Genomic DNA, 24,781 nt, shown 5'->3' with positions numbered 1-24,781 from the left:
AACACGAGCAGGGCACCTTGCACTGTCAGCTCTAAAGGCAGCCATGCAGCAGAGAGAAAAATCTCAGAAGATACAGAAGCAGCAGGAAAACCAGGGAAGACACTTCCCTTTTGCAAGCTCTCTGGTCAGTAGGAGCTTGAAGCCATGATTTTCAGCAGAGGCCAGCTGAGAGGTGAGCGGCTGACACTCCTATTGACAAAGCGCTCCTACTCTCAACTTCCATCAGCCTACGCTCGGTGTCTGTGAGTATGTGCAAAGGTGATGAGCCTGATACAAGCCTGAGTGAACCAGAAAAACTCGGGTTTCCCTTCCTGGACCCCGCCGTATCGTCTGCCTGGAGTGCCGAGAGCAAATGCTGTCATGATCTGAAGGAACTGCTGCAAATGGTTACAGACTGCTACAGCCTCCTCATCTCTGGAAAGCAAAGCACTGTACATCCATGGACTGCCTATTCTTCCTGCTGCACAGCACTGGTATGGAGAAAAGCATGCACTCTCCTATCCCACAGAAACGTCTTACTGGGAACAGCACGCCAGATATTCGTTAGTATCATTTCATCTTCACTGTGAATCCTCTTCACACAACGTGAAGGCTCATTAAGTTGTTCAAACAATCTGGTGATCCTTCCTGTACCAATTCCTTCTTCTCTGCGTGGCTGAACACCCTCCCGCATCCACACAAATACCTCGGGATGCTCACGCACCACTCAGTTCTAATGAGCAGGGATGCAGTTATCCAAGAGGACAACTAAGCTCTGAACGCAGGGAGCTCCATGTGAGGTACCAGCAGACTGCACGTGCAGACCTGCACTTTGTACCTACCTAACGCTGATGCATGATTCTCAGTTTACTTTACCCAAGCGGCAGCATATTATTAGGCCACCTTCAATGATTACAAACCACTTGAAAACCTTTTACTTTATTCTGAATGCAAAGAAACCTTGATGGTGCTAAATGAAGATCCCCACCACCACTATGTAACTGCGTCAGTGAGGTACAGTGGTGATTACAAGAGAAAAACTATGGGTACCTGATGCTGTCGAGGTAGATGCCTGGTCATCCTCTGGCTGAACTGTCTGTCGAATAATTCTGTCGATCTCCAAGATGTCCATCCACTGGCTCAACTCGTTCTTCAATTCTGCCAGTCGCTGCTGGGTAGCAATCTTCTCTCTTGCCAGCCGCTCCATCTCATGTTCATATTCTTTTTCCTTCCTCTTTAAAGTCTGAAAACAGAGGGAAGAAAAAGAAATATAAGGAGAACAAAGACAAATATAATCTACACTAACCTGGTCATGCCCATGCCCATAGCTCGGGTTTTTTTATTACCAGTTACACTGGTGTAAAACGTGCTCAGATATAGTTACGCCTTTCCAATTCAAGCAGAAAGGGAAAGGATAAGAGCTGGCCACGAAAACCTAAAGTGTTACTTTGGCCAACTGCTTTCTGCCTTCTGAAGGAAAACTGATGAGCCTCCAAAACTGAAATGCTTTGCCACGTCAGGTGTGAGTCCCTCCAACTCCAGGGGTAAGTTTAAAGCCTAGAACTCCTCAGGAAAAGCTGTAAGGCTTTCTCTCTGAAAATAAGCATTTCTGCCACTCTAAAGACAGAAACGGAAATCTTCTTCCTGCATTCTTCCTCCTTCACTCTCAACAGAACTGAAAAATTAAGAATCAAAAGTACTGAACTATGACTCGTATCTGTAATGTGGAAGCCAGACCCTTCCCAGCACAGCGCTTCCACGCTGCTGACTTCCCGAACGAAACATGGGACACTGACACTACGGTTGTGCTAACACTGGCAAGAAAGAACCTCTGTAAAGACACCAACAAATGACCCAAGGGTGCAGAGCGCTTGTGGACCTGACTCAAGGGTGCAGAGCACTCGTGGACCATGAGGCAGACTGTCTGAGGTCCAGACAGGGATTGTTGGAGGTGCAGCAACATAACCCGGGACTGCGTCCACTCCTCTCTTCTGTTTCAGTCCAAGGGCGTTCCCTGTTGCACTTCAACGTCAGCTGAAAGCAACAGGGGTCAGAACTCAGTTCCCAACACCAGCCTTACGGAATCTCTGAAGAGGATGAGGGTTCATGGCAGGCTGGTGGGATGGTGTGGAGGGAGGGACATGGGTGCAGTTCCCTCTGCTCGCCAGGCGAGAGGACACAAGACCATGGTGAGTTAGCCACCTGGAGAGTGGGGCTAGGGAGTTTTACTACATCCATCTATTCCCAAGCATCCCTAGGGAAAGGAAGCACCTACACAGACAGCAGTGCTCCTGCACAGCAACCCACTGCTGGCCCACAGCTTGAGAACGGTGGAAAATCCCCCACATCCTCGCACAAAGACAGAAACCCCGTGCAGAAAACTCTGCTCTTATGCGGGAAGATAAAACCACAGACATATTGAAGTATTTCAAAGACAAAGCGCGTAGGAAGAGATAGTATCTTTTACTAAGCCAACCGACAGTAGCTGGGGAAGAAAGACAAGCTTCAGGCACACAAGCCCAAGTAGGTCTACACAAAACCACGGCGCATTTCCAGAACCAGCACATAAATCACGGAGAGAGAAGGAATTTTCACATGGTCAGAAGAAAAGAAAAAGCACAAGTATTAACTAGCTTTTGAGCAACACACACCACACCGAGAGCTCCTGACCTAGCAGAGGCGGCTCAGAGCAACAATACCCACATCCTGGGGGAGATCCTGCAGTCAAATGCGAAGGAACAGTGTGTGTCCTCCTCTGCTGCTAATGCCCGCTCAGCGTTGGAATTCTGATACGTTCATCGGCCGGGGAGGGAAGAGATGCTGCGTCAGTCCGCACAGTACACAAAAATGCCAAACACTACCCAGTACTATTAATGGGAAATATAAACCACATAGATCTGATGGGGATCAATTATTGAGCAGCGCAGCAGAAAAACAATAGCTGACCTCCACAGAAGGTGCTGGTTTATGAGATTTTAAGCCAGTGTAGCACTGAATAGTAACAGGATAGAGAACCTGTCCCCCAGCCCAGGTCAGTACGTACTGTAAGCGTAAAAGAGACAAAATAAGTAAAATCCACAAAACCATGTATAGCCTGTCTGTTTTCTAAAGTTAAGTTTCGCCATTGGGAATCTACATCACGTACACACTTCTGAAAATACCAGCTATAGAGACCTCCACAGAGCCTGCACGGATGCTCTTCTTCACTCGCTGCGGGCAGGCACTGAATTTAAAAGCAAACCTTACCCTTAGCAGAGCGGCAGAGGATCAGACTCATGATCTCCTGAATATGTGCTCTTTATTTCTCTCTCAAATTCTCCAGGACAACTGGAATCAGAACCTGACCTCATGCGCTTCAGTGGTTCTGCTTGGTTTTTATCTCAAAAGTTAGCCAGGAATAACATTAAAGCCTGTTCAGCCAGGCCTTTAATTCAGCCTAAGCCAACACAAGGACAGGGTAGCTCCCGTCTTCTTATAGAAAAGTAAAATGCCAAAAAAAAAAGGTACCTTTGTCCTGATGATAACAAAAAAAGGAAGTATTTTTAAAATGGCCAAACAATGCGTATTAGCAGGGCACAATCATTCCAGACGTGTAAATGGAGACAACTCCTCTCCAGGAGGCGGTGCTTTGCCTCCTGGCACAGCTGGCTTTAGCCCTGCTAAAAGCCTCTCGAAAGGGACCGTTTTCAGGCAAAGGGACAGTTCTGTCCCTCTGGCTGCTTTCTAACTCGTGAGGAGGCAGCAGACACGGCAAGGTTTTACACTGCGACACCCCAGCAGACCCCATAACCTACAGCGAGAGGAGTCACTGGGGCAGCAGGGAGGTCTTTTGGTGCAGGCGACGCAGGTACGTGGGGACGAGGACTCCGGGGACTCCCAGCACTGCACCAGCACTGACCTCTAGCCCGGAGACGGCATTCAGATCCACACATGGCAAAGCCAAAATCCGTATGCCCGTTTTAACGTCTGTTATCCTACTGAGTGCGGGCGAAGCATTTTGCCTGACCCAGAAAACACGGTAACACTGCGCGCGTGCTTTGACTTCCCCGCAGCCGAAGGGACGTGGGTGGGACATGGAGGGCAATGAGGAAGGTGCACGTGCCTGTGCTCAGGTCTAAATACGCAAGAAGAGAACTCGTCTGACTGTCTTCCCTCCTACTATCTAATCAGGAAAGCAGTAAGTAGGAGAAAGCCTGAGATTACCATTGCTGCATACAGAAGCGAGCCCAGCCCCTCTGCAGTGTTTTCTCTCCAAACGCGCTCTCCTTGCAGTTACTCACGGGGCACGATGACGAAAGGACAGACTACGGTACCACAGCTTTCCAGGAAGTGTCAGAAAGAAATCCAGGCAGGCTCAGCACGCGTTTCCTGCACAGCACAAGCATAGTCAAGCAGATCTGGCTCCCTTCCCTGCTGTGAGAGGACTCCCAGCACCAGGGGAAAGCACAACTATGAGGCTGTGGGGAGGGAGGCTGGTAATTAGTTATAAACTTTTAATTACTGAAAAGGCAGGCAAACCCTTAGCAAGCACCAGGGTGAGTCTCCCAGTGAGCGGGGCCAGGGAGCTCGCTGTCGCTCTCCGGGTGTACTGCTCCCCCTGCACGGGCTTTGGGACGGGGAGCTGCTCCAAGCCCAAGCCTGGCGCCGTGGGCTCTGCCTCCCCCTGCACCGCCGGCCCCTCCTGCGCTGGGACACGGCTTGTTGGGGTGCCAGCTCCCCAAGCCTGGGAGCAGGAACAGACTTGACCCTGACCCGCCAGCTCCTGTGCAGCGGTGGGCACCCATCTCCTGCAGGAACCTGCTGGAGAGGGACAGGGAGTAGGGACCTTCCTGCCTTGGTCCTTCTTCCCACCGGTGGCCGGTATGGAAGAGGGTGGGTGCACATCTCCCCGTGTCGCCTCTGATCAGCATAACCAGCAGCCCCCTGGACAGACGGCCATCTGGCATCTGCCTGCCAATAGGTTATTCTGCAAATCATCCTGCCCACACCAGGTGCCAGGTTTTCTCGTCAGTCAGCAGAAAGTCCCCAGCCACAGCCAAACCTTACTCATTCTGACTTTGCTCGCCTACCTACTCCCAAACAGAAAACACCTTCAGAGATATGCGTTGGCCTACAGTACATTTTTTCTAAAACAGGAATTTCTTACAGCAGCAGCAGTATCACAATAGATCCTACGCGATACAAAAAAAAAAAAGTCAGAGCAGTTTTAAAATAAGAAGCAGCCACACAGACACTCCTTCCACCAAACCCAAACCTTTGGGATCTTCCAACAGAATTGGCACATAAGGCTAGAGCTGAAACGGGCAGAGGGGGCCCTGAAACTACATACAACAAAATAACTAGTAAGAACGAAATTTCAATAAAAGGAATACATACAAATGCCTGACCATCTGTCTTTCTAGGTCTGAAATTTCATGAAGGCAGACGCATGTGTCTGGGACAGCTGCAGGTCTGTAACTGCCACCACCCACATCCCCGGCCGCTGGGAACGGCAACGGCGAGGGCTCTGATAAGGTGCTGGTACCTGGGGTGATGGTTAAGCTGTCTGCCAAGCTCCCGAAGGATACCCATCCCCAGGTTTGACCCAGGCGTGAAGACTCAAACCCTTGTTCCTGAATTCCCTCCCCAGAAGATGCTGCTTTCCCTTGCAGCGTCTTGCTGTTTCTCTCAGCATGTGGTCCCTGCAGCAGGGGACAGGTCTGGAGTCCCCCAGGCCCCTGAAAGTCACTATTTTAAGGATGGTGGCACCAAAAGGTGAGAAACCCTGAGGAGAGTTCGAACTGAATGGCTTTGCCTGTCGGAGGAGGAAACGAGCTAGCAGGCCAGAGGGCTCACCAAAACACACCTTCGCTGCTGCCGATATTGGCAGATGTGACCGAGGCAGCTGGAGTCCCTCCTCCTCCCAAGGTTAAGCTGAATCTGAAACACTCTGGTATTAAAAAAACCAAACCAGCCCAACCTCATAATTGGAATCAATTGACCAAAAATTCCTGCCACACACCAAGCAGCTCAACAAGCACCCGGGCATCGCAGAACCACCAGTGGGCTCCTTTCTCATCGCAGCAGTCCCCTCTCCCAGGGTGACAGGACAAGCACTTGCAGAGACAATGTGGCCTGAGGACAGCTGTGCTCCAGCAGAAGCCCATGGCTGGCAGTCCTTGCGTCCGGGCTTGGAGTCCCTATTCCAGCCCTGGCTTTGCAGCTAGACTTCGAATGCTGTTGTTAAAACCCTCTGCTCCCCTCCCTTCTGCATCTGCTGCAACTTCGGGCTGGGAGATGCTGAGAGAGACGAAAATCTGTGTGATTTCAAAGTTTATTTGACTTTGAATTATCTGAATGTGAAACAATTACAAAAAAAAAAAAAGCAGCTGAGCTCCCTCCTGATAGGCAGTTATGTGCTTTGCGAGTTTCACGCTTAGCCTTGGTTCACGCTGTGTCACAGACTTAGTCCCTGGCGAGGATGAGGATCTGCGCACATCCAGGGAAAGTGCTACGCAAAGCCTGCTGCGTGGGCGAGCGCGCCCGCTGCGGGGCTTGCCCCAGGCTCAGGTCCCTTGCCGTGCGCAGCACGATGCTGTGGTCTGGGAAGCCACAGAGGACACCGCGGAGCCGGGGAGCAGACCCAGTGCCCCTTCCTCCTCCCCGCTGGTTCTCTGTTCCGTACAAAGCAGCTGGGCACTCACAACCCAAACCCGGCAAGACTTGATCTGAGCACAACCCACGTGTACCAAAGAAGGCAGTGCGATTTCCCCCAGCCCAACAGACGCACACCCCCCCCCCGCCCAAGACTGCTCTTTTCCAAGGAATAAAATTCAGCACAGACTCTCCTCCTTATGTGTGTGCAGTGATGACTGTAGGATTTCTTTTTTTAACATCGAGGAATTGGAAGCCCGGGTTGCCCAGGCAACTTTTACTCCGCAGTGTGAGGAAACTACGGTGAGAATCACAACTGATTTATTTTTCACTTCTATGCACTTCAAAAAATTCTGATGCGCTTAAAAAAATTCCGCAAGAGCAGCACTTAAAAGATCCAGTAAGCCCTGACCCTGAGGTGGGGGAAGCTGAGCTACCCCACGAAGAAATCACGTATTTCCTCATTATCATCTGAATCCATCCATGGTTTTTGGCAGTTGTGAAGTTCTGCAAATCAGCGGCTGGCTCTGGTGAAAATGAGTTGATCATTTCACTCTGAACATTTACAGTTCTCCCAATTTAACTCCTAACCACACCTGAAATAGGGAGCTGAGGCCAAATAAAGCGCACAGTAATCGTTTGCTGCAGGGATCAGTATCCCTGCAAGAACAATTTGGAACGCGAAAGCTGTATTTAAAAGGTGCTTTAACCACACAGCCACACGCTTCAGCATGTGTGTAATATGAAGTACCAGAGTGGTCGCAGGGAAAACACGCCTGACTCTGAAGCCACGAGCAAGTCCTTTCCTGGGCAACGCCAAGAGGGGACCAAGGGCCAGGGAGCCGGCTCTGACGGACCCTCTCCTGCGCAGAGCGGCTGCTGCTGCCACATGCAGGTGGAAACGGGGACAAGGAGGCAAGGGCCGCGGTGAAGAGTCCCTTCACCTTCTATTTAAACAGCAGCGACCAAATTGAAATCCATACATGGGTTTGCTTTTGCTCCCCGTGAGTGTCCGATTTTCCTCCTTCACACGTAGCTGTCAGCTTCAAAGCAGCCTTTACCCACGTGGATTATTAAAGCACGACCAGCACAACTGCAGTGACAGCAAACACCTGATGCAATACCGGTTGTAACGTCTTGCTCCTTTGTGCCCATTCTTCTCACTGTTTCAGAGCTGCTTTTTGGTCCTTGTGTGCATCCCACTTGCCATTATTTAGTAAACAAACAGACACAAACTACTGTTGTCACTACACAGCGACCGTCATTTATCACTGTAAAGAATTTTCCATTTTATAGCTGGCTGTAATTAAATTGCTTATTCTTATGTCAAGATTGAAAATAATGCCCCCAATGCCTTCTCTGTGCTTGCCTCAAGAATAACGTTAGCCCTGTAGTTGGCATTAGTGAGGTTTAAAAGGTCTTATTGAAAAGCTGCCCTTATAAACATTATATTAGCAATTTAAAAACACACTTTCAATTATGAGCTTTTCCAAAAACCTATTTCAGCTGTTGTGTTTGTTCTATTGCGTGGTGTTCACTGATGAAAAATTCCTCATCAATGAGCAATCACGAAAGCGATTTGCAATTTTGAACCAGATTTCTTAACCCTTTGCTCCTGGGATCGCAGCCGCTGCAGCAAGCCGGGAGTTGCGGGGCCAGGGGAGGTCCCCGAGCAGCAATCCCTCCTGCAGGATTCAGACCGTGCCGTTCAGACCCGACCCAGACGGGCAGGCTTTCCACTGCCATACAGAGCTTTGATTCCTACATATAATGAGGAAAAAAAAGGCTAAACCCTAAGGAAGAGGATCTTATCCTTGCAGGGACTGCCGTGCTGCAGCACATCTACAGCTTCACTGCTCCACCAGCCTGTCTCGGGAAATGCTGCAACCAGGAACACCAGAAGACAGAGGGGTGCCGCGCACCCTGGAGTCCCCAGACAGCCCAAGCCCCACAACTCTGTTGGCAGAGGTGCCCCGCTCGCCTGTTGGACTTTGGAGTTTTGCATTAGTTATATCAATTTGGACTTTCCTACTTTGAACCTTGCTAAATTTGCTATTAAGTTCTTCAGGTGCAGTTTGTTTAAAGCTCAGCATCTAGAGAAATCTCTTGCCTCAGCCCAACCCGACCTGCTGCGATGAAGGGAGAGCCCATGAAAGGAGGAACCCTGAGAGCCGGGTCTCCCCATGGCATCAGGCGGGTGTCCCCAGCCTCCACAGCGAGCGTGCACGCTAGCCTGCGCTAGCAAAGGTGACAGCACCCACTACAGCACGGCTGCAAAGGACCCGCTCCTGCACCCGGGACCTGCTGGACCCGAGCTCCTGCCAGCAGGCCCGGCAGCACCGGGCAGGATCTGGCCAGCAGCAGAAGCAATAGCGGTACCTCTCCTTCTGCTTGTGTGGAACCCCAGCTGGTTGCCAAGGGAACCAAAGCCATGGTTTCCATGGCAACTGCTTCATTCAGCTGGCTCTTGGAGATGAAATCCTGCAGCAGTGCCGGATGCGCCAGCCTGGTACCACCGATGGCAAAGTACAGGTCACGGCACAACAGTACCACCGCAGCGGCTGACGGTGCTGCCCCTCGGCTCCCCACGCGCGCCGCCCCACTGACATCACCCACGTGCCGCTACACCCCGACAGTTCGTACCACCGCAGCTTCTCCATGGGGTCTCCTGAGCCTTTGCTCAGTACAGCGTCACAGTCTCACTTTCCCCAGGTGCAGTGGAAAAATCTCGACGGGCTGGACCCAAAGCTCTGAGGTGTTAACACGCAGTGCTGAGCGCTGGGGGACGCGTGGACTGGGGTCCTGCAGCCACTGGTTCTCAGCAGACCACGAGAACAGACCATGAGAAGCAGCAGCGTGTGATGAGGGAGAGGTGGAGCAGAACGAGGACTTCAGGCTGCCACTGTTTGTGCACCGATTTCAGCCTCCTAAGCTCTAAAAGCTATTACCTCATATGAGCACCAAAACCAAAAGAGAACTTGCCAGGTGAAACCACCCATGCTTCTCAGAGGTCTCATCACCAGCAGCCTGCAGCAGGCCGACCCCATCCAGGAACCCTGCTACCCTCCTTCAAAGGGGAGGAGGCGACCTGCAGTGCGGGGTGACGGCCAGGTGCAGGTCTGCCCGCGGGTCTCTTGGACCCGACGTTCAGCAAAGCCTCCTCACCCATCTCTTCCACGTGTTGAAGCAGCCGGAGAGCGCTGCTGGGGTCTGGGAGGGGACCTCACCCTCACACGCAGGCAGCGAGCACCGTCACCTCTCGCTCGCTGCAGAGGCTGCACCGGCTCCTCTGCGAGCACGAGAGAAATGTGCTGGGCAGGGGCTTGTCCCCCGCGCCTCTGTGCGCGCCCACCTCTGCTCCATCACACTGCATGGGAAGGAATGAGCATCCAGACAGAAATACTTCACAGCACAGGAAATCTGCCGGGAGCAGAGAAATCATGGGAAAATCAGAACAAGCGTTGTTACTTACATTTATTACTTTGCACATTGTTAGCACTTAAGACTCCTGATAAAAAAAGACATTGGGCCATAATCTCGCGAACAAAACTCCAGCTGAAACGCGGCTATCTGCACTGGCCTTGCAGATCCGAGAGGACCCGGCCTCCTGAAGCACCCCTCTCTGGACAAGTACAGACAGTTCTAGGGTAGAGGGCAGGAAGAATCCACACCAGGAGGACAAAGAATAAATTCAGAAAAAAAAGCAAAAAAAAAAAAAAGCAGCAAATGACTGGAACACACAGTAGAAATACAAACCAGGGAAGGGCATAGCCGTGCCCAGGGCCAGTCACCAAAACCCTGCTGGGCTTCTACCAGTTTAGCAAAAAGTATCATTTGCAATGACTAAGTGTTAAGTTTGGTTGTCTGTTTTCCTTTTTTTTTTTTAATTATTTTTTTAAATTATCTTTGTCATTCAGGAAATAAGTGAGACATTTTCAATGATGCTAATGGATTCTGGATGCCCAAAATACTGTGGTGTTTGTTATTCACAAAATTGGGAAATGTATCTCCGGTACAACTGTAATAATTTTCTGCAAGCAAAACTAAAGCGTGCTGCGTTTCCGTGAGCGATTGTCATTGACACAACTGCTGGACGCAGGACCCTCGCAAGCCCTTCCCCAGCCTACGTGACGATGCACAGACAGCAGCTCCGGAGGGCCACGAGCAGTTACGCCTCAGAGCTGCAGCCAGATCTCTCGCTGCTAGAGACGAGGAGATTAATGTGGAGACACATTATCGCTACATTGACTTGCTGCAGCATTCTTGTATTTTTCTTGGAGGAATCTCACAGCAGCCGGAGTTTTGGATGGGTCCCGGGTCCAGCGCTCCCTTTATTTGTATTCCTACACATTTGGCTCAGCCAAGGGGCAGATGATGGGGTCCCCGACAACCGTGAGCTCAGACAGAACCACCCCGCCCAGCAGAAGAGGACCCCCCTGCACACATGCTGCGGCAGTGGGCCTGGGAGGCCGAGGTCCTGGTGACTCAGAGAAGGACGCCATCCTCCCGCACCACCCCTCTGCCCCGTTTCTCCATCCTCGTAAGGAGGTCAGTGCCAGTTACTCACATCCCGATGGCTCCACCTACGGCCCACGGAGCAGATCTGGGTCACCAGGGGATTTCTCTCCACCTCCCTCCCTCATCATTATGGCCAGGGTAGCAGTGGGAGGACGCAAAACCCAGTTATTCAATACAAACCGACCCTGACACCTCTGCAAGGCCACGGATCAAAGCCGTGCACCTGAGTGAAAATCTTTGCCTCTGTGCTCACGGGCTGCAAGCACCGTCTGGCAGAGAGCTCTGGTGCTCACTGTGCCCGCACAGCACCAGTGCTCAGATTCCCCATGACCGCTCGTGAAGGTGGTCCCAAGGCTGAAGCTCCTCTGCAGGGCACAGCATGCACCGCTGGGGTGAGACACTGCCTTACAGCAGGTACAGTCCCATGAAATTCGTAAATATGAAGTGATGGGAAGGTGCCAGCTGCTGGAGAGAATGCATTCTGAATCACGACACACGCTACTCCCAAAGAGCAGAATATAGCCAGAATCAACCAGCTTTCTGCAAACCCACTCAACCTGCGCAACATTAACATCACTGCAGAACGTTTGCAGAGTGAAATCAATCTTCTTTTAGTGATACTTTCTCTTAGGGATACTTCCCTTTGGGAAGAGGAGCGAAATAAAAGTTATTCTTTCTAATGCTGCAGGAAACTGCACAATCACCCTTGGGGAGGTAGTTCCTGTTCTCCTGAAATACAAACACAGTGAATAATCAGGTACCTGCCCAACAGATGGCACCCAACTCACACCTACTTCGTACAGGTCACCTCCCGTCTACCTTCCTCTTTCAACCAGAGCCATAACTTTCAAAGACGTAATTTCCCCTTAATGCTGTCTCCAGATGACCTGAGCAGCCTGGTTATTCAGATCAAGATGTATCTCAGCACGACAGCACCAACAGTCCCTACTTGACACCCTCGTTATCAAGACTGCGGACTGTATTTTCTCCCGTGGGTGCCATACGGGCTGTCCCTGAGTGAACACTAGGTCACCGACAGAGATTTAAGAAAACAGTAAGAATTCCACAGTGAAAGGGTCAATCTAAACGTAAACTTGGTATAGTATTTTAACTCATAATGATGTAAAAGACGAGCAAGACAGCTAAAAGAAAAAGGAACTGGAAAAGAAAAAAATCCATTTTTTCTGGTTTGCTCGTTTGATGCGTGCGTTAACAGCAGCTCCACTGCTTCCCCGCGTCACCCCCCTTCTCACAGCCTGCGGGTCTCCCCCAGGGACAGGGAAGAGAAAGGGGGAGAAAAGAAGTCCCAGCTGCACACAGAAAAGCGTCTGGATAAAACCACAATTGGCAGGGCAAGTCCAAGGCACAGGCAGGATCAGAGTCGCTGTTAACTTTTGATAAATAACGACTGAGACAGGGAGCCTTGTAAAAATCTCACTCGCGTTTCCACATCCTCCAAAGCACGTTCTATCAGTATTTCTATCACATCGGAGTAACACCGACACGACAACAGGAGATTAAGCCGATACCAACTTCCTGCTGCTGTACGACAGTTTCAAAATCCCCCTCGTTTATTATTTCGTAGTTGACAATGTCTGGCAAAGCTGCCACCGGCACCTCCGACTAGCGCTGCGTAACGTGGGCTGAACTCTGCTGCTCTTAAGCACAAACGGTGATTATTGCCCCTTGCAATTATTTGTTTGTAATTTTAATAGGCCAGTAACGCCTTCACTATAATTTTAAAGAGTAACACCCACCTTTGCTACTGCTACTGAGAACAGGAGTCCAAACTACGCTTGTGAGTTGTGCCACGGGTCCCCGACCTCTTCCCTCCCGGGCTCTCAGGGAAGAGCAAAAACACATAACAAACCACTTATGATGTCGGTGTGGTTTTTTGTTTGTTTGGGGGTTTTGCCTTGTTTTAAAGGTAGGTGGCTTCTGCAATGTTACACACAAACCAGAGCCTGCGCAGCCAAGCTGTAGCCATCACCGCTCCGTCAGGCCCCGCACACCCGCTCCCGCGACGCTCTCCCACCGCAGCAGCGCCTCAACAGGCTACACACACCCGCCGCTTCCAAACCCCTGCCACACTCTGCTTACGGCTTGGTTTGGTTTTTACAACCTTGAGTGCTTCTTTAAGCTACCACTTAAATGACAGCAGTATGACAGAAGTAGATTCTCTAACAATTAAACAAACACACAGAGGATTTAGAATCCTGTCTACCCTTTCCATGCTCCCATGTATGAGTCACTGTTAAAAAAAAAAAAAAAGAAAAAATCGCCATCCCTTTTGGCAAAGGTTAAGAAACAGCTTCCACGTGCTCGGCAGGGTTGAAACACTGGGCATTTTTAAGCACTCTACTGCATGACATGTTTTGTGGCCACTCCTGCCAATACAAGCCACTGGCTGCTCTCCGGATGGAGCCTCCCGTCAGCCGGGCCGTGCTGCAGGTGGGGAGGGATGGCAGAGGGTTCAGTTTCAGATGCCCGCGGCTGCCTGGGAGCCACATCAGTTCTGTTAGCTGTGCCAGCTCGAGTACCAAAATCTCCGACTCAAGATGGGAATCCCACGTTTCTTCCACTCAATGACCGTGCAAGTCACCCAAAGGGGAAACGATGCCAGCGCTGCTGCGTGCTAACGCAGTCCCGGGCTGCGTGCTGGAAGCGACAGACACACACCCGGCAGCGGAACTCAGGCTGGCTCTGACCGGCACCGAGAGCCAAGGGACTGGAAGCGCTCCCAGCATCCCCCGGCGTCGCAGGTCAAGCACCCCATCTCCCGTATCGATGCAGCCCCATGTCGTGCCTCTGAATCAATTCTTCAGTGACTCCATCAAGGGCAGGAACCAGACCCTGCTCCTGCTGTGCACGAACAGCTCCCACTGGCTCCAGCGGAAGATCAACCCTACAGCCTAGTTCTTACCCAGTTCACAGTTTTAAGCAGGTTCTAACTTGCTTTACTTTACTAAACACTATTTTTTAAAGGTCTTATTTCTCTCTTTCTGAAATCTACAGATGACACCCTGTTGCATGATCACAGCCTTTATCATTGCTGGAAGCCTTTATTATTGGCGATGAAGTTCAGGCTAATTAGGCAAGATAGAATCAATTGATCAGGTCAGGTAAACAACGTGAAGAAGCACTGCTTGGCATGTGAGTGCTGGTCACATGAAGGGGGCACTGAGAGCTCTAATGGACCCAGTTCTTACCGGGCAAGTTTTATAGAAGACAGGTATATTCACCTAGTAGCTGGCACTGAATAAAAAATAACAGTTTCAGCTACACTCTTCAAGGTGGGGAACTTAATTGGATTCAGCACAGTTTGGCTTATGCATTTTGATCAATACTCCAGTCACTGGAATGCTTGAATGTAAATGAGCCGTGTTCTTTATACAGGACCAAACGCTAACGTCAGATGAGCGGGGTCTCTGCGGTACGGCACCTCCCTCCATCAGGAACCAGCACGTCTGCAGTGGCCTCTGGGACACCGAGACCCTAACTTCAGCGTTACCACCGGACTGTAAAAATCCACTAGTCTTGTTGTTCTGGTCCTCGAGACTAGACAGGGATGAATTACTAAAGCCAAACTAAAAGAAGAAGGTGCTGTGGTTATTAACAGCAAAATTTAACAAGTATGAAAACAGTATTTGCTCTGTTCACAAGATCAGCTTAAAAAGGACAGCACACAGAATTTTTGCATGCACTATCTGGGCATCCTTGGACAGTGCTTTGTATACATTCTGCTCTTGAGGGAGTAAATTCTGTTGCTTACTGTTGGCGTAAATGGGAAACTGCACCATTTTTAGGTGCACAGCGTGTTGCTTCAGGCAGTGTGAAACGCCAGAAGAGACTAGGTGAGGATACACAATTTAAACTTCTCATATAAACAATTAGCATTACCGATGAGCACAGGTAAGCCAGCTCACGATGGATTTCTGCTCCTGGCAGGAGGTCGGGAATCAGCTCTGTAATTTATTGTCTGTCTGACACAGCACCCTGTGCTCTCAGCTTAGCAGGTGACTGTGAGAGCGTGTCACGGGGACACATGGACGGGAGAGGTGGCAGAGGAGCCTGCGCTGCAAACAGCGGTGGCGCAGGAGGGAGCAGGCACAAGGGAAGGCAAAATAACCAACGTGCTAATGGTGAAAAACCGAACCGCCCTCCCGCATCCAAGTACAATGACTGGTGTTGACACGTCCTCTGCTGCAGGATGATGGGGTTTGTTTATGAAGGGACAGAGCCCATTCTCCCGCCCAGGATAATCACTGCTCCTCAATGCCTACTTCACACCCGCACCCAGGGTCTGAGTTTGCTGAACTACTGTTTTTCTTTCCATCTGACAATGATCCGAGACCTATGAACTTCTGTCCTTGCTTTAACTTCAGCCTGAAGCAGTTCCATATGACAAAGGGAAATAACATCCATGTGGGCAGTGGCGACCCAGCCAGCAGGTCGGCCGAGGCCACACTATGGCCACCTAAAGGCAGTCCAGCTGAGGAAGCCCATGTTTGTAATCAGACGAGGAAATTAGGCACACTTCCCTCAAAACGAACAATGCAGTCATTACTTGGAAATCGAAAGAGATGTCAGTTACCTTGAGTCCAGCACACCATGATGTTTTTTAGCATGAACAATTTTTTTTAGCTCCTGGGAAAGGAACACGGAAACCATGAGGTGGTCCCTCACCACGAGCAGCCGCAGCCCAGCACCTGCCCAGCCTTGGGAGGGGAAGATTTCCACCGTGAACATGGAGACTATTTTACTTTGGTAAAATACTTCTCTGGCCAGCTGGTCTACAGTTCAAGTGAGAGCAAGGGGCCTGCAGTCTGTCACACAAGCAGTCTCGTGACTTTTCAATGGCTTCAGCACTCCTTCATAGATTTCTCTAAGTACATACAACCAGAAAAATCAAAAGATTGGTCTGCAACAAAAATTTATCTGGCTGCTTCCTGGGAGGACTACAGCATGGCCCAAGAGGCAAGTTTCCAGCCGGTGTCAGTCAGTGGCCTTGCTCCAGTACCCGCCAGGTCAGCGGGACACCGGGTACAACGCCAACGCCAGCCCCAGCTCCTGGCGCAGAAAGGAATTCTACCCTTCCTGAGGCAACAGACGATGTAGAATACAACCAATTTGTCGGAAGTTCATCACAGCTATTTCCTACCCGTAACACTACAAGCAGCAAGGAGGGCTGGGAAATGACTTCTGTGAATTTGCAAGCAAAGTCGATTTCTTCATCAGAGCAAATACTCCTCTGTAGGACTAAGGCCCAAATCTATCATCACAGAACACCCCTCAGCACTCCTGCAAGCATCTGAGCAGCACACGCAGCAGTTTGGACCACAGCGGTGCCCTGCTTCGCAAACTGCAAAGGATTCTACTCTTTGCCTCTCGCAGGCCCCGGGAAGCTCAGCTCTGGCTAATGTTTTGTAAGCACGTTATTATTTACTCAGCATTTGACTCTGGTTGTAGGGGGGAAACTGGCAGTGTGATGTGACGTCTGCCAGGCTGCGGCTGTGCTGCTCACGAGCCGGCTCATTTTGGCTGTCCCGATGTCACCTGGTGAGCGCAACGCCTGGATGTCATCTTACACTAAATATGCAACAGAAAACAACCCCTGAAAGTGCAAGGTGTTCAGGTACCACAGTGACAGGCACAGTTTGAGAACACAGAAGAGAAAACACTCTTGCTTAAGGGCTTCAATTAGCTTCCAACTAAGATGATTACAACGTTTCCTAGGGGGCAAGGAATGCTTCAAAGGGAATCAGATCAGAGCACCCAGCTGCACAGACGTCCTGGCCACGAACCATCCGACTCCTGCGCAGCTCTGCTCCCTGGCCACCAGCAGCACCTTCTCCAGCACAAGAGAAGTGTGGTGCAATTCCCTCTGGTAGCGTGGCTCCCCGGAGAGATGACAGCTTGTCCAGAGACATGACAGGCTTGTCGTCCCGCTCTCTGCCAGGGGACACTGCTCCAGTGGCTGATGTTGGCCTTCCTCAGCCGACGGGACGGCGCTCTACTCTCTCAAAGCAAACAGCATTTTCTTCCCCCAACACACCACTTCATGCATCTTAGAAACTTTCCGGAGGCCTCCAGCATTTTCACTCATGTTTTGCAGGGAGGAAAGCAAAGAACGAAGGGCGAGGTGGCCTGTGGAATAAATGCCGCTGGGGACCGGAGCCCACCCTCTCCGTGGCCACAGGGACAACTCCCTCAGCCGAGAGCCACAGCACAACAGCCTACACTGCCTGGAACTGAATCACCATTTAAAAGGATTATTAACTTCCAGCTGGTTTCAGCCTAATTTCCTTTGTGCAACAGTGTGTTTAATTGCAGAGATTCTAATTTACTGTTGCAGAGCACAAGCCCAACTCTTAAGGATAAATTAAAATGACAGCTCCATGGGAAGTTCGGAATTTAACTTTCTGACTTATCTGATTTGATGCAGATACAAATATTTAAATCCAGCCGAGGAAACAAACAGCCTGTTTCAAAGAAGTTCCAGCTGGAATGGGGAAAAAGGATTTTGCAGGAAAGAGAGGCTGCAACAATTAGTGCACTGTCACACTCCTCGCGGGCACCCATCACCAGCTAAGCAGAGCCTCAGGGCCCGCACGCTGCGCTCTTCTGCAAGACTCATTTGGGACTGTTTTTTTGGTGTTTTTTCCCTGCTTTAGGGAAAAACTACTTTGCTATACTGAGAGCAAGAGGTTTTACTTTTAAATCTCCTTTGTACAATTCCCCTGTTGTCTTTGCAAGGGAGAGGGGTAAGCACCAGCCTATCCAGTGAAACACACCGAGTCTGGTGCATCACTTGCTGCCAAGAAGGCAACATTTCTTCTGTTTTGTCTTGCTCCTGTCTGCACATTAGGCTGGGATCCATCTCACCCTGCCTGAGCTGGTAAGAGGTGTCTGCAGTCCCGCCTATGCTCCCCGTAACCCCGGGGAGAGGCGTCATCCTCAGGCAGTTCATCCATCCCCACGCTGATGCACATTGTTTTTGTTGCAGCAGATCTAAGCTAAAATCAAACCGAATTTAAAAAAAAAAAAAAAATTAATTTTGAACTCTGAAAATTCAACTCAGATTTCTAATCATCCGTTTTTTTCAGGCAAATAATTAGTACACTCAAACTTTTAGCAGAACAGCATCCCATGACTCAGGCGGAGACGCACAGCGAAGGCGCTGCCAAGGAAAATGCTCTCCGTTTGGGACACTCCCTGCTGCGCGGACTCTGGCAGCAGCTGCCGCGGCGCTCCCGCCGCCACCTGAGGAGGAGGAGGAGGAGGTGGTGGTGAGGCACCATGAGTGTGGCCTGCGCCAGCTGGGAGGTGACACAAGCCGCGCCGTGTCCGCCGCCCGTGGGGCAGCCAGCTGGCCACGCTGCCAGCGCTGGGCAGCCGGCCCACTCACCGGCCACCTCGTCACGCAGGGGCTGGCGCTCGCCATGTGCTCACTGAACACGTGGAGGGGGATGCTGGCACTCGAGCTCCAGCCAGAGGGGAGGGCGGGCAGCCGGGCCCGAGGTCGCCGTGACCTTGGCTGCCGTGGCGGGCGAGCGCCCGGCCGCAGGCTGGCGGACGACCCGCCTCCTCCCCTCTGCTGGCGCCAGCCCAGCTGATGGATGGACATACGGACGCAGCAGTGCGCGGGCTGGCCCCGTCCCAGCGCTGCGGCAGCCCTCGGGCCCTCATGGGTGATGGGGCAGACTCCAGGCAGGGGAGCCAGCACTGCACCCATGGCCCCAGGCCGCTACCCGGGCTTTGCTCCTGTGCATGCCTCCCGCACCCCGCTGTGCCACTGTGGGGCATCTCCCCACCCGTCCCGGCCTCCTGCGGCGCCCCGACCCTGTGTGCCACCACAAAACCAGCTCCGTTACCCCTAAGGCCACCCCTGAGTGGGAAGCTGGAGAAACACCTGGACAGGAGAAACGTTTGTACAAAATGTTCAACTTCTTTGCGCTGAAACGGGAGGGAGAAGCAGAGGGCTCTCCCTGCGCACTCCCCGAAGGCAGCCCGGAGGCAACGCGGGCGCTGGTGCGTTTCTGAGACGCTGGCACTGGCACCGCACGCCCAAGACGAATCACCGCAGCGGTTCCTCCCGCAGACCACGGTGTCTGTGGTGCTCGCAGGCAGCACAGCAGTAAACCAGAGCTGTGCAGATACGGTGACCTACGCTGTGATGGACCCCGACACCAGGATGCAAGTCCTGCCATGTTAACTGTCAGAACTTCTGCATTTTCACTGCGCTGAATGACCGAATACGCTGCAATTACACCAGCCTGAGACCCCCTTCAGCCCCAGGCTGGGGGCACAGAGACCAGCACAGGCACACCGGAGCAGTCGGGTTGACAGACCCGATCCCAGCCATTCCATGCTGGGAAAAACAACTGAGAGGCGGCACTGAAATGGACCCTGAGTGGCAGAAACTTGAAGAAAACAAAATGCAGTTCTGAATCAGTGAATACCTTCTGGACCATCATAAAAGCAGTTTACACTTCATAACAGGACATGACGAGAGTCTAATTCCTAGCAATTTACGGAGACGTTGGTACACACACCTGTAGGGAGCACAAAATTGCACTACGTCTAAGCCTCAAAACATTTCACAACAGAACCAGAGAAGAGGGAGAGGAAGAACTGGCCATCCTCACCGACATCCTCAAAGAGAATTTTAATCTGTCTTCCAAAAGCACAGAATAGAAACACTGCCGGAGAGCAGAGTCTGCTCACGGATAGGTCTGCACCTGCATCAATATTCACAGAGCGTCAGCTCCCTTCGTGACACCCTGACTCCAGCTCAGCTCCCGAAGGCGAGAGCGGGTGATCAGATCACTCCGTCTCCCTTACTGCCCATGGAAGCTCATCTCCACCGACACCAGCCTGCCTGAAATCAAATTAAAAGCTCACATCTTTTCTCATGCCCGTTAGGCTGCAATACAACCACATCTCAAAAAATGACCTTTTTAAGCAACATAGCCTTTCTCCTTTTGTTTGCTATCCTCCAGTGTCCCGGCACCATTAGAATTTCCCCCAACGAAAGGTTCTGCAAAGAGAAGTCACCGGTGAAGACTAATGAGGAGGCCTGAGCTGCTCTAATTCCGAAAGGTGATGAGTAATCACTGACTCTCTAAAGTGAAATAGATGCAAGTAGTCAATGCCCAGTACTTCTGAACACAGGAATTAAACGGCATTTGAGAGACGGAGGAAAATGGGAAGAAAGTGAGGAAAAAAGAGGATGCTTTGCTGTGGAAAAGTCCATTGTTAACAGTTCTCAGCACCCTCTTATTCCAACCAAAACGTAGGAGCTCTATTGGCTCTCTTCATTTGCACTACAAATTTAGCAACTCTTCCATTTTCCAGATGAGTTTTAGTTGCATTACACGCTATTGATTTCACAGTCACAGAGGACATCTCTAAGAACTTCTTTTGTGCTACCATTAACCACTTTTACAAATATTAAATATGGAAAACATGCTGGATAAGAACAAATCAACACACAAAGTTGACAAAACTTCTGACAGTGTCAAATACGAGATAAACAACAATAAGCAAACACTGACACTTCACTCAACATGCAAACACCACAACTGAAGTTTACCTTTACTGTGTCCCAGACTCATTCTTGGTACCCCATCCACCTAGATCTCCATGCTGCAACCCCCAATTCCAGCCTTTCCCTGACTCCAAGCAAAGGGCCTGTACTTACATCTGTCTCTCAACAAAAATTTGAGACAAATTCCACAAAACCTTTGTGGAAGCCAGTCTGTTTTGGTTAAGCAAACAGAAAACCTCACCAAAACATATGGATTAGAATTCACCTTAATCCAAGAGAGGCAGCTTTAGTTTATACGGTCTGGACGTCCCTTTTGAAGATCATCTGAATTATCTGTTCAGGAAGGTGAAAGTCACCTCAACTGCATCACCATCGCTGGTTCGGATGACTTGCAGTTAACTAGGAACTTCTAGTATAAGGAGACTGCAGGAAGCAAGTGCTTCTGGAGAATCAAAATGTTCTGGAAATCTGGAGTTTACAAAAGACTGGACTTGCATAGGGGGAAAAGGGGGAATGGGAGTTTCCCTCTCCCTTTTCCCTTTGCACTACAGGAAGCAGATAAGCAACTTGGTTAAGCAAAGACAGCGCCGTTCCCTTGTTTCAGTAGATAAAAGTGCTACACAATGACAGCCAGCAGTCACCCGAACGCTGCACATACCTGGATGTATCGCAAGGCACTCCTTAGGACGCTGAGGTTTGAGGTCTTCTTGTCGTCTACGTTGGGGATGTTGCGCTTTAATGTCTCAAAGCATTCTTTCAAATGCGCACGTCTAAAGAAAACACAGGTGGCTTGTCAGCTTGTGGGAGCACACACCAGCAACCAATTTAGCAGCGAGCTAGAGCTTAATTTGGGCCTTAATCCAGCAAAGCACTCACCCACGTGCACAGCAGTCACCCAGACTACCTGTGTGCTTCCAACCAGCTCAACCCAGCAGAAAGACATGGGGGTTGTGGCTTGTAATGCCCAGATTTTAGTCCCAGGTTTGTTAAGAAACCCTTGTGCAATCTTGAATGAAATATCTCATCTCTCTGTGCTGTAGTTTCCACTTTTACTGTATTTCCAATTCAGCTAGTTAGGCTTAGAAGAGTTTTGGATCAGGAACTGATCTTTATCCTGTATTCACACCGTACGCTGGCCCCTGACCTTGGCTAGTTTATTACTTTAAATCAAAAGAGAAGTTACACTGTTATGCACACAGGCATTTACTTTGCAGGATCAGGGCTTTGCAGGGTTATCGTAACGTAATTACACAGTTAAGTAAAACATACTAGGAAGCAAGAGATGCAGAACTGAGCTATAAGAAAGCAAAGCAATATCGCATGATTCATTAAAAGTCACTAAAGAATTTTGGTCAGGTTATTTGTTAAAAAACAAACAAACAAAAATCCACCAAAGCCAACAAATAGTAACAGATTATAGGCAAAAAAGAAAAAAAAAAAAAAGGAAGGGGAATTACAATAAAAAAACCAAACCCCTGGCTTTCTACGCACCTGTTCTTCTCCAATTTATTATGTACTTCCCTGGTCCCAACCCTGTAACCCAAACAGAACAAAGATAAACTCAGTGTCAGGTTTAAAACTACTGCCATTCAACCTGTACTTTCAGCAGTGTCTGTGTGTCTCCGACAGAGGTAAGTATTAAACAGCAATAGTGGTGTTCAGATAGCACTGTTTTAATGCTAGTTGCATGTATGTTTCTACCTATACTATATAAACTCCATACTTTACATGCATATTAGATGGGATAAGCATTACGCACACACTGCACACCGGATACAAAGAGGCAGGAGTATAACGTGTGTATATCTACAGAGAGGGCTACTATCAACAGCGAAAGTCACAAAGTATGAATTGTGTGTATTTATACGCTACTAGATAGCCCAGATTCTGACCCATTTCTGATCTACGCCTATACTCCAGTGGGGTGAGATTTATGCAGTCTCAAATTAAAGCATACAGGACTTGGCAGACATACTTCAAACCCCTTTAGTTTTGTACTGTGCCTGAAATAACACAGCTGAGCATAAATATGGAATGAAGTAATCCAGGAATCCTCCAGTCACTGCTAAAGGAAGAACCTGGGTGAGCTTATGGTTTTTAGGGTTCTGGTCTGTCCCTACCCTCCGAATCACAGGAATACTTTTAGGAAAGGCTAAACAAATTCATGTTATCTTAGTTTTCTGCTGCTGTGTTGATAAAGCACATTAGTAGACACGTGGAGATTTCAAATATCTTCCGTACACTACGCAAAATAATTATGTGCCTTCGTATGAAAATACACCAACACTGAGGTGAGTATTTCAGGAATTATCTTAATATTTAATAAATATTCAGCTATTAAAAAAAAATATTTGACAGACATTTCCCATGAAACATTTACAAGCTGAAAAAAACCTCTTTTCTGTGCTTATGTCCAAAGGAGCAATTCTGGGGAGCCGAGGAGCACGCACCTTGGGGTGCTCCATCAAAATGCATTTCAGGAAACCTTTGCAACTCGCTCAGCATCAGACAGGTAGTTTTCTAGTGTGCCTATGCCAAGGACTCCAGAAATCCTGCATGAAAAACACTGACTGTGGGCACAGAGCGAGCGGTGATGCTGCACCTCGCGCTGGGTGACAGCCCTTCCAGCTTCCCGGGAGCGATGCTCGGCCGAGGGCACAGGAGCCGTTTGCCGTGCGGCCCCAGCCCCCCCTGCCCGCAGAGCTGCCGCTCACACAGCGGAACCCCCCAGCACCCCTGTGCCAGTGGAAACCCCTCTGCACCCATCCCAACCCACACAACATCATCCGTGATTGCTCCGCTTGATTAAAGCGCAAATACACTTATCGTTTCTGCAGCTTTGCATTTTATAGACAAGCTCTAAAGATCACAATCTATCTTAGAGGAATTATATTGGCATTTTACAAATGCCATTATCTTTACAAATTCTTATCTACATTACTTTCGCTGCTTCCTCCTATGCATTTTGGGATCTCTACATCCCAAAAGACACTATGGACCCCTTTTTTGTCCACTATATCTTACATCTCTTCCTGCTCCCATAAGACAATACCAAAAATACCACTGCTTTCACGGAGGCCGTTCATGGGGAAGGTCAGTACCAATTCACAGCCCCGCGCTTGTGCTCCGCTCACAACTGGGTTACAGCGGTTCTGCGCTACAGACCAGAGCAAACTCCATGAAGACCAGAGGACCTGGGGAAAAGAGGGTGAACTGCCGCGTCCTCAACTTCTGATAGATCCAAAATACTGAGCTCCACCAGGAGGGAGCAAAACGCAAGGACAGATTTTGACCTGGCCAAAGTATTTCTCCTGAGCAGGTCCCTGCCCTGGAGAGGACTGCATTTTGTCTGTCTCTGCTGCTGGTGCTGGTTTAGGCACTGGTTCAGGCTGGGTGGACCAGAGCAACTGGCAGGGACTCCATCTCTGCTGGGTCTATCTCACCACGGCAGCCTGAGCCGTACTGGAGTGGGACCAGGCTGCCGCTGCTGTGCTGCACAGCAAGGGGGGAATCCAGCCGGCATTTTATCTAGCAGCATCTCCCCTGAACCCCAGCCAGACCCCCCACCCCTGCCCTGAAACCAGGGGTACATGTGCCTTATTGCGCTGAACAGGCAGGACACGCAGACGCTGCCCACCCAGCCTCCGTGGGGTGAGCACACCACGTTAAACACCATTGCGAAGAGTCATCTGCCCGCTGCAGGCAGTGGGGAAAATGGTCAGAGGTCTAGACACCGTGTCCAGGAGGAAAAACTGAACAGATCCAGGTTGTTTATCCTGCAGGAAGGGAAGGCTGAGGGGCCAAGGGAAACAGGTAAAAGCCTGCCACAAAGAAGGGAATGATTTGTTCTCCCAGTCCACGAGAAATAATACCAGACTGCGTATTAGGATACCGTGGTCTGGAAACAACTGCTAAGGAGAAGACAGAGTCTCCACCAGCCAAACTCCTTAAGAACAAGTTAGACAAACACTAACCTGGAGCAACATCAGAGTCACAAGTCCTGTCTGAGGGTGGGGACAGATTAATCAGCCTTCAGTTCCTTCCGGCTGCAGGAGTTTTGGAACAAGCAGGAGCCTCTCAGCACTTACAGCACTAAGAAAT

At 50.1% G+C, this 24,781-nt stretch overlaps 1 protein-coding gene across 1 annotated transcript in view; it reads right to left on the bottom strand.

Moving 5' to 3' along the window:
• The window catches only part of MNT (MAX network transcriptional repressor), a 42,795-nt gene that overhangs the window by 2,041 nt on the left and 15,973 nt on the right, over window positions 1–24,781 (bottom strand). Inside the window, exons 3-5 of the mRNA XM_063341269.1 lie at window positions 22,172–22,213; window positions 21,339–21,450; window positions 1,030–1,222 (exon numbers count right to left, since the gene is read on the bottom strand). Coding sequence (XP_063197339.1) covers window positions 1,030–1,222; window positions 21,339–21,450; window positions 22,172–22,213 — 347 coding nt within the window. The remainder of the gene's footprint in view (window positions 1–1,029; window positions 1,223–21,338; window positions 21,451–22,171; window positions 22,214–24,781) is intronic.

The sequence above is a fragment of the Chroicocephalus ridibundus genome, chromosome 7, assembly GCF_963924245.1.
Source record: "Chroicocephalus ridibundus chromosome 7, bChrRid1.1, whole genome shotgun sequence".
Classification (NCBI taxonomy): domain Eukaryota; kingdom Metazoa; phylum Chordata; class Aves; order Charadriiformes; family Laridae; genus Chroicocephalus; species Chroicocephalus ridibundus.
This window is presented reverse-complemented; position numbering and strand designations above follow the sequence as displayed.